The sequence below is a fragment of the Globicephala melas genome, chromosome 1, assembly GCF_963455315.2.
Source record: "Globicephala melas chromosome 1, mGloMel1.2, whole genome shotgun sequence".
NCBI lineage: Eukaryota > Metazoa > Chordata > Mammalia > Artiodactyla > Delphinidae > Globicephala > Globicephala melas.
Genome location: NC_083314.1, coordinates 45,474,756 through 45,488,420, shown reverse-complemented (window position 1 = coordinate 45,488,420; position 13,665 = coordinate 45,474,756). Strand labels below are relative to the sequence as shown.

The 13,665-nt window shown below is 41.8% G+C and overlaps 1 protein-coding gene across 1 annotated transcript in view; it reads right to left on the bottom strand.

The window, feature by feature from the left end:
- Window positions 1–13,665, bottom strand: part of NIBAN1 (niban apoptosis regulator 1) — a 161,734-nt gene that overhangs the window by 77,003 nt on the left and 71,066 nt on the right. Inside the window, exons 4-5 of the mRNA XM_030873055.3 lie at window positions 9,818–9,932; window positions 5,458–5,625 (exon numbers count right to left, since the gene is read on the bottom strand). Coding sequence (XP_030728915.1) covers window positions 5,458–5,625; window positions 9,818–9,932 — 283 coding nt within the window. The remainder of the gene's footprint in view (window positions 1–5,457; window positions 5,626–9,817; window positions 9,933–13,665) is intronic.

Sequence of the window (13,665 nt, the reverse complement as noted above, 5' to 3'; positions counted from 1 at the left end):
AAAAAAAAAAAAAAAAAAAAGCAGGTGGGTGGGGTCGGGTAGCAAGGTTGGGGGGAGAGGAGGCTTGTACTTGAGAATAGTAGGAAATCAGGCACACAATAGCCAGTCTCTTTGGAATTTTCATCTTTTTGAAAATGGCAGTGCCACTGAATGATTTTAATCAAAAATTGTGTTTAAATATGATTTATCTGACTGTCACACATGGAAGAAGGTGGCAGTAACTGGGAAAAGTAAGATCAACTAAAAGCCTCTGGGAATGTTTTTTATGAGTCCCAAAACAGACTGGTAGCAATGAACTTGAAATAAAATACAGAAGAGACACTGGCATTTGAGTATTATCTCTTGAAGAGGGTGAGTCAGAGACCCTGATTTACTGAATTTCACAGACTTTGTATTCCTAAGGAACATGTTGTTTAGATACTCAACAGTAAAATCATAGGCCCATGTCGTGAGTGAAGTTAGTATTTAACACAAAGTCACCAACATATTTTATATTAATGCTTACAGATTTTGGATACAAACATCTTTAATCTACTTCAACACACATGCCCCATGCTTCTCCCACGTGGGCATATTTGCAACTATACATGAGGATGGAGGGTGGACATGTTTACAGAGCCTGTACCAGATGCCAGGCCCTCAGCCAACTCCATGAGCACAGACAGGTTGCTGACTTCCCATCTGTCTCTACTCTAGATTGTGCTCCAGCTCTCCAGCCTCGTCCAGGCATCTGTCTATGAGACGCGCTCGCCTGGATGTCCCTAGACTTCTCCAGCTCAACATCTGTAACACTGAACACGTCGTTTCCTTTCCCTGGAGGCTGCTCCTCTCCACACAAGGTTCCCATCTCAAAGAATGGCAGAAACCTGGGGCTCTTCCTTGGGTTCTCCCACTGCCTCACTCCGCACATGATCTATCCTTAAGTTCTATTGATTCTACTTCCTGGATATCTCTCTTATTCAGCCACCTCTTGCCATTTCCATTGTCACCTCTTCGGTGCAAGCTACCGCCATCTGTAGCCTGCCAAAGCTTCCTAAGTGGACTCCTGGCATCCCAGCGGCTACCCTCCCATCCACTGCCCACACAGCAGCCAGTACGTGTGACCTTTCTAAAATGAAAATACGTTGGAGTTGCTTATCTGCTTAAAGCCCTTTAATGGTTTCTTATTGATGCTAGAGTAAAGGGCAAACTCCCTAATATGCTCCACAAAGCCCTTTACAGTTTGGCTCCTGCCCATCTCTCCATGCTTGCTTGGCACCTCTCTCCTCTCTAAGCCCCAGCCACATGAAATTCGTTCAGTTCCTCTAACAGTCCATGCTCTGACTCTCTTCCTGGCCCCAACATATGCTATTTTTCCTGCCAGGAACACTTTTTCCCCTTCCTGAAAATTCTTATGCCAAGAAATGGTTATCCTGAGCTGGAAGGACAGATTCACATTGATAATGATCATTATTCCACATTGCATGTATACAGTCTTCTATATGTGTTAATAGTTTTAGCTATATCCCTGTAACTACAAGAACCATATTTTGCAAACTACAGTTCTGAATAGGACTGGATTTTGGACAATAGGACTGTCTTAGAATATTTTGGCTTTATTAAGTCCCATTTTTTGTAGAAGTGGACGTTCCAGAACCCTGGACTTCTCCCATCAGGGACAAGGGGCTGCAGTAAGATTCCAAAAGGACAGAAGACAGCAGCTGCTCTAGGTACATGTCACTTGATGGGGTTGAGGGCAGGCTGCCCCAAGTTGTGCTACTCTAGCATGAGGATTATTTTGAGCTGAAAACAATCAAAGCCCAAAAGACTCAGGAAGAGCCTCTGAACTTCCCCTTTACTGCCTAAAAGAATTTAAGGTAGGAGGACTGTCCCAGGGAGAAGCTATCACCATAGATAACTGTAATAAAGTATTGAAATTAGGAGTGGTAGACAGGGAGGAGCCTAAGCAAAGCTGTTTGATCAGAGTCCTCTCTGTGTCCCACTGTCTTTGGATGGCCCAGCGAACATTAACTCTTCCTATCTTCCTGTGAATTATCTTACTTTCCCTCAAGGAAAAAAAAGCCTCAGACCCCCAGCTCTTTCTCCTTAGTCCAGAATATATATAAACCTCATCTTGCCTTGCTGTCTTTGAAATTCTTCATACTTAAGTGAATTCCCCATCTGCATGTAATAAATTTGATTTTTCTCCGTTAACCTGCCTTGTGTCATTTTAATTGCCAGCCCAAAGAACCAAGGTGGGGAAGGGGAAATTTCCCCTCTCCCTCACACAGTGGGCTTGATATTTAGTCCAGTATGTTGCTGAAGATTAATCTTGTGGAGTTTTCTTATGCCTGCTCAGTGAAGGGGTGCCCAAAACAACACACACACACACATACACACACACACACACACACACACACGCACCCCTCTATGGCCCTTATGAGTGTAAATCATCTTTGAGGCACCCAGAGGAAGATCTGTCACTTGAAGGAAGGAGGAGCAGAGAGCCCTCTACTTGCCTTTACCTACCTCAGGATATAGCCTTATTGTCCAAGAGCAGGGTGTAATTAAGCCCTTTGTCGGGGTTAAATAGGAAAAAAAGCATTTCATAAGGAGGAACAGGAGAAGTGGTTCCAGGTTCAGAATGAATGGACATGGGTACCTAGACCGATTTGAACCCAGAACTCCCGGGGCAAGTGGCCTGGGCTGTGTGGTGGGATTTGAGCACCTGGGAACCCCAAGTAACAGAAATCGTTGGCAGAACTTACCATGAAGGCAACGAGATGATCTTCCCTGAAAGATCCCTTCAGGGCATTATGCTAAGTGAACTAAGTCAGACAGAGAAAAACAAATACTGTATGATCTCACTTATATGTGGAATCGTAAAACAACGGACTCACAGAAACAGAGAACAGATTGGTCGTTGCCAGAGGAGGTGGGGGGAGGTTGGGTTAAAGGGGTCAAACTTCCAGTTATAGGATAAATTAAGACACAGGTTGTAATGTACAGCATGGTGACTATCGTTAACAATACTGTACTGTATATGAAAAGTTGCTAAGAGAGTAGAGATCAAAAGATCTCATCGCAAGAAAAACTTTTGTTAACTACGTGAGGTGATAGGTGTTAACTAAACTTATTGTGCTGATCACTTTGCAATGATCATACATTAAACCATTATGTTGTACACCTTAAACTAATACAATGTTATATGTCAATGATATCTTAATAAAAGTGGGAAAAAAAGATCCTGAGGACTTGTGAATGGACAGATCAATAGCGGCCCAGCATCAGCTGCTAGAATATCTTGGACCTAGTTGTCAACGGCGGCGCATGCTGGCCTGAGAGCCAATGGGGCAATGACAAAGGCATACAGCCCTGGCTCTGGTCGCCTGGGGATGGAACTCAGCAGCCTCTCCAAAGCCCCCTCAGGGTTTCTGGCCCTTATCACAGCACTCATTTTATACCTATTTCTAAACTCTTTTGGTTATTATGGAAACAATAATGGTTAACTGGGAGTTTGTGAAATCTCTTACTGGTTTAGTCAAGATCCCACAATGAGTAACAGGCAGAGATTGAAACCAAAAAGAAAAAAAAAAAAAGTGTGACACAGTAAAGATGGGTGGTACATTGTGCCGTCAAAAACAAAGAAATAGAGGCGAGAAGGGAGAGACCCATGAGCTCATTGGCCCATGACAGTCAAAGACAGTTCCCTACAATGTTTTGATGGTCTCTGGTTCTGACTGGAGCCACTGGAAGCTATGCCAAATCACGTTAAGTCTGCATAAAGTGAGGTTTCTGGACAGAGGAATGTGACACAGAACAAGGGCAATGTGACTAGACCCCATTATCTCAGTGCCTTTGATAACATACTGGAAAGCAGAGTGGGGTTGTGAATCGACTGAAATCTTCCATAAATGGACTCTAAATACAGGCTACATAACTTCCAAAAACTCCCCAGAGAAACTCCTATTATGGACACGGAAGGGGGAATGAAGCCAGTCCCATCTGGCTGGGTGGAGAACATTCTCTGCTTAGTGAAACTTCATGGTTCTTGTGCTTAGTGCCAAATGCATGTTCATACTAGACAAAGGCCCTGCACACAGAGGTGTAAGTGTACTAGTTAGACGGTGCAGGCAGTGCTGGGGAATTCTTTGTCTCTAAAACATCAAAACCACAAAGTAAGATATTAATAAGGTTATCATTTTTGTAAAGTCCCTAATGAGTTATGAGCCAATATTATGATGAACGTTGGTCAGGGTTTTGCTAGAGCAAAATAGAGTGACATTATCTTTTTCCATTAGCCTTCTGTCATTACACAAGCTAAAATCAAGAACAGACTGAGATGCATCACTAGTGACTTTTGCTCCGTGGCACTGACCCTCTCAGGGAAACCTCAGAACTTTAAAGTAAACGTACAATGAAATTATTAGGAAATACAGTAAAGGCACAGATGGATGAGGTGACTCAACTCAAATGTCACCTGCCCAGAAAGGCCTCCCCTGACGAGCCTTCTCCCTTCTTCCCTACATAGTAACCTCTTGTTACTCTGTAACACATAACTTTGATAACTATCAAGTTATCTTGTGAATTTGTACGTGTGTTTGCCCCTCTTTCCTGTTTGAATGTAGACCCCAAAGAGGGGAACTTTGCATGGTTCATTACTCTGTTCCTAATACCTTTATAGGTTGGCACAGAGTAAATCCTCAATAACATTTGACTGGCTACCTTTCCAACTGCCAAGTAACAAAGAGCTCAATTATCTGTACCTGAAGGTTTTGCAGAGTCCAGAAAAACCAGCATTCACATCAATTTATCAAAAACATCACATACTGGAAAGAGAAATCTTTTTTATTATGGACCCAGTAGTAATGAAATCGGTACGTAGAGGCAACAGGGTCTGAAGCAATGCAACTCCAAGTGTGGTCTACAGACTAACATCATCAGCATCCGTTGGCAGTTTGTTAGAAAACCAAAATCAGGGCCCCAGTATCAGTATATCTGAAGGTGGACCCCAAAAAAAATCTGTTTAGCAAGTTTTCCAAGCGATTCTCATGTACCCTAAAGTTTTGAGTAACTTCTTCAGAAATAAAGGTGAAAATAAACAAGAAATGTCAAAAGGACTAGGATTTTGCCAGGGACAACTGGTACATTCTTGCTGTCACTGAGATTTTTAAAAATCAGGAAAAAGGAAGAGGAGGAATTATACTCAAAATTATATGCATGAATACAGTGCTCTGTCTACATGTGCCATCAGATACCTACTCCACGTCCTGTTGCGCTGAGGCTTCCCTGCCCTGACTAAACAACCAGCAAGCTGGCCTCGCTCTTTGCGTACAAAACCCTCATTTCGTTCGATTTCCCTCTCCTTCCAGAGGCAGCACCATCTGCAGCTCTTTCTTGGAATCATTCTAACAGACGACTGACCAGAACAACTGAGAAAAGGCAGCCCAAGTGGGAACCAGAGGGCAGCCGTGCTACCGTGATTCAGATGTCTGATGCAGTCACTCAGGAGAGCACTGAACTTCCTCTGGTCAGCGGCATGCTGGAAGCAGAAGTAGCCATGTCTGAGGAATGGCTGCCACAGGTACACCGGGAATTCCTTGGGCAGGACCACAAAGGGCTGCGTGTTCTCCTTCTCACTGGACGCTGAAGAAACATGGAAAACACAAAGATGTTTTAAAACATGTATCTCTCATTTAAAATATTTATTTCAGGCTGTGAAGGTTTATTTCCGGCTGGGGGGCAGCCAATGCGATGGAAAGGTGGTGTGAGATGTCTTCACAGGGTGGGGGAAAAGAAGAGTTCAGCTTCACCTGTCTCACTCTAGCAGGTGGCCTCACCTCCTATCCACAGGGACAACCAAGGTCGTCAGACATAATCTATCTCAACTTCCTCACCAGGCATGACCCACAAAAAGAGCTCACTCCTCCCTACCGGTCCTCGGCAGTTGATGTGTCTACCTGTCAGGCACTCACCCTACTCTCCCCCAGGCTCCCATCCCACCAGGTCTGCTCTCTGCCCTGCACTCTCTCCCGCCTCCTTGTCACTGCTACACTAGCATTTGCTGCTTTGATGCCATCAACCCCTATTCTCACCCTAGTCTTGTTCCTGCTCCACCAGTCCCAAAACCAAATTGCCTGTTACTAATGTCATCCTGACTGCCAGCCTATGGCTTCTTCATTACCCACCCTTTCAACCCGATTGGAAACATCTGTTGCTGTCAATTACCCCTTCTTTTGAAAACATTCTCTTGACTTCCAGGGGCACCTCTCTCCTCAGTGTCCTTCATGCTTTTTAAAAATTGTTTCCCCTTTTCAGCTTTATTGGTTCCTCTGCCCCTTCTCTCCATCTCCCTCTTTAAGTGTTGGTATTTACCCTGTTCTGTGCTGGTTTCTGCTCCATTCTCATCTCTGCTCTCCTGAGGTGTCATCATTCTTCCCATGACTTTGCATATTGCTTCTGCAATTCATATTTCCTTTTCCTCCTTCCTTTCCACCATGCTTTTGCATAGAAAACTCTCATTCGTCCTTCAAAAGTCAGTTCAAAAGCCACCTCCTCTGGGGTGCCTTTGTTGGCACCAGAGACAGAGTTGGGTGCGCCCTACCTTGTTCTCCCAAAATAATGTAATGATCTGTTTTCGTGTCTGGTACCCACATTCAGAGTGAGAGACATAAAGTGAGATAAGCCTCCCCAGCCAAATAATTTTCCCTGGGAAGCAGAACCACTGCCCCGGAGCTCCTAGAGGATGGAGGCTTCATCTTACTTATCTTTGTATGCTCAGCCCATAGCAGAGCCATGGGACCTAGTAGATGTTCTACTACGGTTTGTTGAATGAATAAATGTGCTGTGTTGTCCTAGGAAATTTTAAAAGCCTTAAACAATGGGACTTTCACCTCTTCCCTCAAAATCAATTCCAAGAAACTGACGTTAACCCCTTATCATTCAGATCCCCTGTCTAAACTTTATTCCCCTCCGTGCATTCCAATTCTATGATACTGCACTAGGATAAATGAGCCCCAGCTTAGTTCCAGAGTCACGGAAAACAAGCAGAAGAAAAAATTAGTTCTGTGCTCTCAGCCTACATAATGGGCACAATCTCAAGGAAAGCAAGGGAAGAGGGACCCAGTAAGAGGCAACTGAAAGCACTGGGCATAGCAAGAAATGGATCATAACCCTAAGGAAGGCTCCGGAACTGAGTCTTGCTACTGGCAAATGAATAAATCAAGATTGGCTTAGATAAAGAATAGATTTCCTGGGGCATACATTGGAATTCTGTTTCTGAAAGTAACAGAGTCAAATGCACTGGGAGCACAAACTTCGGCCCACCAGTCCCTAGCAAAATGCCTGGCACATGATAACATAAGAATGAATCGACACATGAAAGACAACAAATGAATAAATGCTTGAATGCTGTAGTAGAGACCTCTTAGTTGTAACACATCTCTATTCTCTCCTCTTTCTCAGTAACAAAACCCCTGATTTTTAGTTTAGCAAGTGCCTGCATACAATAAAGACTACATTTCCAGCCTCCATTGCGGTTTCGTGTGTCACAGCCACTATGTTTTGGCCAATGAAATGTAAGTGGCAGTGAGACTTCCTAGAAGCATCCTTAAGGAGAGGGAATGTGCCGGCCTCCTCATCTTTTCTCCTTCCTCTTGTCTGGAATGAGAAAGCCATGGCTGGAGTTCCAGCAGCCACCTCGGACTATGTAAATCTGGGCCACAACCCAGAGATAAAGGGGCAGAACGCTAAAAAGAGTCCCTGACCTTTATGGAACTGCCACACCAGCCTGTACTGGTAATATCCAAATATTTTTAGCAAGAAAATAAAAACATATGTATTTACTTTGAGATTTTTGTTGTGTGCAACAAAAGTAGATTCTAGCTAATAAAATGCCAAACAAGTGAATCATTTTAGCAAAACATGGGACCATTTTTGAACATCATCTTAGCACACTACTGTGTAAAGAAGACCTATATTGATAAACCTCCAGTGCTTTACCTCTAGTGAGGTTAATTTCTCCCATCTTTATTGTGCCTTTATTCTTTCCAATAAAATTAGAATCACACTGCTGTTAACAGTGTGATTCCTGCTAACATAGTTTTGTGAAAACACTCTCCTTGCCCTTTCCAAGATGTCACAATTTTGTACAAACAATTAAAAGCAACATTCACCACTTACATTTAAAAAAGCCTTAGGAAGCCCCATAAAATTCATTCCTATTAGCCTCTTGTTATCATTCATTTAACATTTTACAACAATTTTCCAGATACCGTTAGTCTGCATTTTTTCTGAGTTGAGTATAAGGATAACACAAATGATCTACTGTAGAATATTCTATTTTTAAAACTGAGAAGGGCACAACATACAATTTAAAAAGTCTTTGAAATGTCCAGTCTGAAGCACTGGGCCAAATGGCACTAGTCACACAGGCCTTGTGTTTTTTATTCCTTTTCATTCCTTCTGATATATTTCATCAATAAATCAATAAACGTATTGTCAGTTCTGACTGATTTCATTGGAAAGTTCTTTTGAAGTGGTTCTAAAGAGTCAACGTATTGGCATCCCCATTTCTAAGTGGCAGCTCCAAAGCCAAGATAACATGTAAGTAGATGTTAAAATACAATAATATGTATAGTGTACATAAAGTGTTGTTTTAGCTTGAATTACTTAGTAAGAGTTTGTTAATCTAGGTTTATGGTTCATGTACTAATCCTATAACAGTGTCATTAAAAACACTAAGCATTCTGCACTGAAATAACAATTGATAAAATAATTTTATATTTTCTCCATAAATTCCAGTGAAATGATTATACCTATTAATAAGAACCAGGGTTCTCGCCAAGAAACTAAGTAATTACTGTGCAGTGTGATTTACACAAAGCCAGATGGTGTTATTACATTATCCACAGTTCGTGAATCTCTATGAAACGCTCTATTTCGTCTGAATATTATCCATCACACTCTCTACATGGAAAAAGTGAAATGAATGAGAATCAAAGTATGTTAGAGCTGGTAATATCCTTCTAGATGTTCAATTTCAAGGTGAAACAGAAATCAGAGAGGTTCAGCAACAGCTAGGGAAAATGCTTGATAAGCGTCACCGATAGAACTAGATAAAAATCCAGCCTTCAAATTCTCAGTTCAATGCTCTTTCCACGGCAGCATTCAGCTATTATTAAAGATATGCTAATTAATGCAATGCTTTTTTACACAGTAGCTATGAGTTACTGTAATGCTTGTTAAAACCATTTTGTTGATTTAGGATATTTTATTGCATAGCATCCTAAAATTAGAAAAATAATATTCTCTGACAGGTCTTACTGAAAGATGGGATTATACATTTCACAGACTGGGCCCTACATATTTATTTCTGCTGTCTTGTGTAAAGCTTGCAAGATATTCCAAAGCTTCAAGATGCCTGACCAATGGTATATTTTCCATGTGCTAGGAGCACAGTGACTGACTTGTGTATTACCAAATATGATTTAAAGTAACAGAATTGTTACAATGTTTACCTGAATTAGAGAAATTATATCTTCCATTTGCCTATGGAGAATGTGTGTCTAGCCCAGGGTTTCTCAACCTTGGCAACTACTGATATTTAATGCCAGATAATTCTTCATTGTCAGGGGTGGTTTAGCGAGCATCACTGGCCTCTACCCACTAAATGCCTGTAGCATGATCCTCCCAAGTTGTGACAACCAAAAATGTCTCCAGACACAGCCAACTGTCCCTGAAGAGTGAAATCATCACCCCTCCCCTTGAGAAGCACTGATCTAGCTAAACAAAACATGTTTAGGAATTTTGTCTTGGGAAGGAATGTTCAGCAACTCACCAATGGGGTCTGGGAAATGCCGATCAGATAATAAACCGTATTCATCTTCTGAGGTTAACACCTTGCCACCAGCTGGAAGAATTCGGCTTTTAGGGGGAGCTCCTCTCTGATAGGCCTGGGAAAGGAAAGGCATAAGTGAGTGGATTTTTTCCTCATTTGGATTTTTGGAAAATATCAGGAATATTAGAAATAGACAAATATACTCAGAGATAGAAATTCCCACACTATGTCAACGAGTAAGAGCCATTTATTCAAAAAAGGCTTCCAACTGGAAGCCTCTGTCAGAGACAGCATCAGGACTTGCTGCTCCAGGACCAAAAGGAAGAAAGGCTATTACACTTTCCACTGGCTATGTTATAGCTGCAGTGATGTGTCAGGGAAGGTCACATGACCTGAGCATGTCCAATCAGAGTGAGAGTTAGGGTTTGTCCCAGGGCCAGCGAGAACAGCTCTTATAGATTCCACTGGCTATATCCTGGCTGCAGTGATTGGGTCAGGGTCAGTCACATGACCTGATTCAATCCAATCAGAGTGAGCTTCAGGCCTTGCAAGAGGGGCTGACAGGAAAGCCTCAGCTCTGCGAGGAGGTGAGGACAGGACACCACCACCATCTTGTTACTGTGGAGGACTGTGAAGGAGCCTGACAGTGGAGATTGTGGCCTGTTAGGGAAGTCAGGCTGAATGAAGGCAAAGCTCTGAGATGGAAGAAAGAACAAACTGAGTTCTGATATCACTGGAGCTGTGGATCCAAATGTGCCTGAAACCGGACCTGTGCTGTGGAGATTTCAAGTCAGAAGCCACCAATCCGAGCCCCTTTTTCTTTTTTTTATCTTAAGAAAAATTTTTTTTTGTTGAAGTAGAGTTGATTTACAAAGTTGTGCTAGTTTCAGATGTACAGCAAAGTGATTCAGTTACATATATATATATATTCTTTTTCAGATTCTTTTCCATCATAGGTTATTATAAGATACTGAATACAGTTCCCTGTGCTATACAGTAGGTCCTCGTTGATTATCTATTTTATGTATAGTAGTGTGTATCTGTTAATCTCAAACTCCTAATTTATCCGTCCCTTCCCCTTTCCCCCTTTGGTAACCATAAGTTTGTTTTCTATGTCTGTGAGTCTATTTCTGTTTTGTAAATATGTTCATTTGTATCATTTTTTTTAGATTCCTCATAAGTGATACTGTATATTTATCTTACTTTAACTTACTTCACTGAGTATGATAATCTCTAGGTCCATCCATGTTGCTGCAAATGGCATTACCTCATTCTTTTTTATGGCTGAGTAATATTCCATTGTATATATACACCACATCTTCTTTATCCATTCATGTCATGGACATTTAGGTTGCTTTCGTGTCCTGGCTATTTAAATAGTGCTGCTACGAACACTGGGGTGCATGTATCTTTTCAAATTAGAGATTCTCTGGATATGTGCCCAGGAGTGGGATTACTGGATCATATGGTAACTTTATTTTTAGTTTTGTAAGGAACCTCCATACTGTTCTCCATAGCGGCTGCACCAATTTACATTCCCACCAACAGCGCAAGAGGGTTCCCTTTTCTCCACACCCTCTCCAGCATTTATAATTTATAGACTTTTTGATGATGGCCATTCTGACTGGTGTGAGGTGATACCTCATTGTAGATTTGATTTGCATTTCTCTAATAATAAGCAATGCTGAGCATCTTTTCATGTGCCTTTTGGCCACCTGCATGTCTTCTTTGGAGAAATGTCTATTTAGATATTTTGCCCATATTTTGATTGGGTTTTTTTTTCTTTTTTTGATATTGAGCTATATGAGCTGTTTGTATATTTTGGAAATTAATCCCTTGTCAGTTGCATCATTTGCAAATATTTTCTCCCACTCTACAGGTTGGTTTTTCGTTTTGCTTATGGTTTCCTTTGCTGTGCAAAAGCTTATAAATTTGATTCAGTCCCACTTGTTTATTTTTGCTTTTGTTTCTATTGCCTTGAGAGACTGACCTAAGAAAACATTGGTATGATCTATGTCAGAGAATGTTTTGCCTATTTTCTCTTCTAGGAGTTTTACGGTGTTAAGTCTTATAATTAAGTCTTTAAGCCATTTTGAGTTTATTTTTATATATGGTGTGAGGGTGTGTTCTAACTTCATTGATTTAAATGCCGCTATCCAATTTCCCCATCACCACTTGCTGAAGAGAATAACTTTTCTCCATTGTATATTCTTGCCTCCTTTGTCGAAGATTAATTGACTGTAGGTGTGTGGGTTTATTTCTGGGCTCTCTATTCTATTCCATTGATCCATATGTCTGTTTTTGTGCCAATATCACGCTGTTTTGATTAATGTAGCTTTTTTTTTTTCTGGCTGTGATCATGTGACCAGCTCTAGACTAGACCAATCACTTCAGTCAGGGTAGAGCTTTACTTGACCCCCATGTGGGTCACAGCCCCTCCTGGCCCCAAGGGTGAAGAAAATGTTTTGCGTCCTTGCTACTTGTGGGTAGTACTTTAATACTTTTGTGTGACGGTCACAAGATGGTAAGTCAGAGTCCCTAATCTCAGGGAGATTCACTGTAGATATGTTTCTCAAAGGGGGTGAAACATAATCTCAGTAACTTCAGAAATTCTGCACCACACTTATCATTTCAGATGCTAGCGCCTGAAACATTCTAATAACCAAAAGGCTGATGACGCATACAGACATTTACCACACAAAATGCTTGGAGACTAATGACAAATGAGACTGTGGGACATGTAACTTCAATTATGGTTGCCAAGGATTTTTACCAGAAACATAAAAATGTAACCATGATAAAATATACCACCACTTTGCCCTCAGGCGTGAGACTGTTTTGCAGTAAAATGATCTGGGATGGAAGTGTGATACCAAGACATGACATCAGAACAAATTCCGGCCAGCACACAAAAAGCTCTGCTGTTTGAGAAATGTAAAAGGGGTGCAGAGCATCGCTAAAGCAGTGAAGCAGTTGGTTAAACAGATATACTCACATGGACATGCAGATAAGATAAAATGTAAGTATGTGCATCTGATGGGAGGGCATAAGTCAAGGGAAAATTTTGAGACTAACAAGCTAAAAGCAAGTTGAGAACTGAAACCACGAAACTGTGGGACCCAAAATCTGTAGTGTACTCGCGAATAACTAAAATAATGTTGATCAGGGCCATAAAATCAGAGTAAACGCACATTCTGCAAGTAGCAAGCCTCATTCTGCATCAATAAGATAGTGACTAAGAAACCCAAACAAAACAAACTCTTGTATACCTAAGAAGATTGTTTTCATTCTTGTAAGAACTACTAATCAAGTGCCCAAGCACATCAGGACCCAGAGCAGAAGAGAGAAGAATCCAAAATGGTGTGATTTTGAGAAAGTCTAGGAACAGGTTGATTCAGATTGGCCTCAAATGTGAATTGTGTTATCTGTGAAAACAGGCCTAATCTAGGCTTTAATAAACATTATATATTATATTATTTAATCCTCAAAACAGCATTGTGGGGCTTCCCTGGTGGCGCAGTGGTTGAGAGTCCGCCTGCCGATGCAGGGGACATGGGTTCGTGCCCCGGTCCGGGAGGATTCCACGTGCCGCGGAGCGGCTGGGCCCGCGAGCCAGGGCCGCTGAGCCTGTGCGTCCGGAGCCTGTGCTCCGCAACGGGAGAGGCCACAGCAGTGAGAGGCCCGCGTACCGCAAAAAAACCCCAAAAAAACCCCAGCATTGTGAATCAGACATTATCTCCATTTTATAAACGAGAAAAATGAAGCTCAGAGAGGTTAAATAACTTGCCAATGACCCAGTGGTGAGTAGGTGACAAATCCAGGATTCATACCTGGGTTTGTCCAGCCCC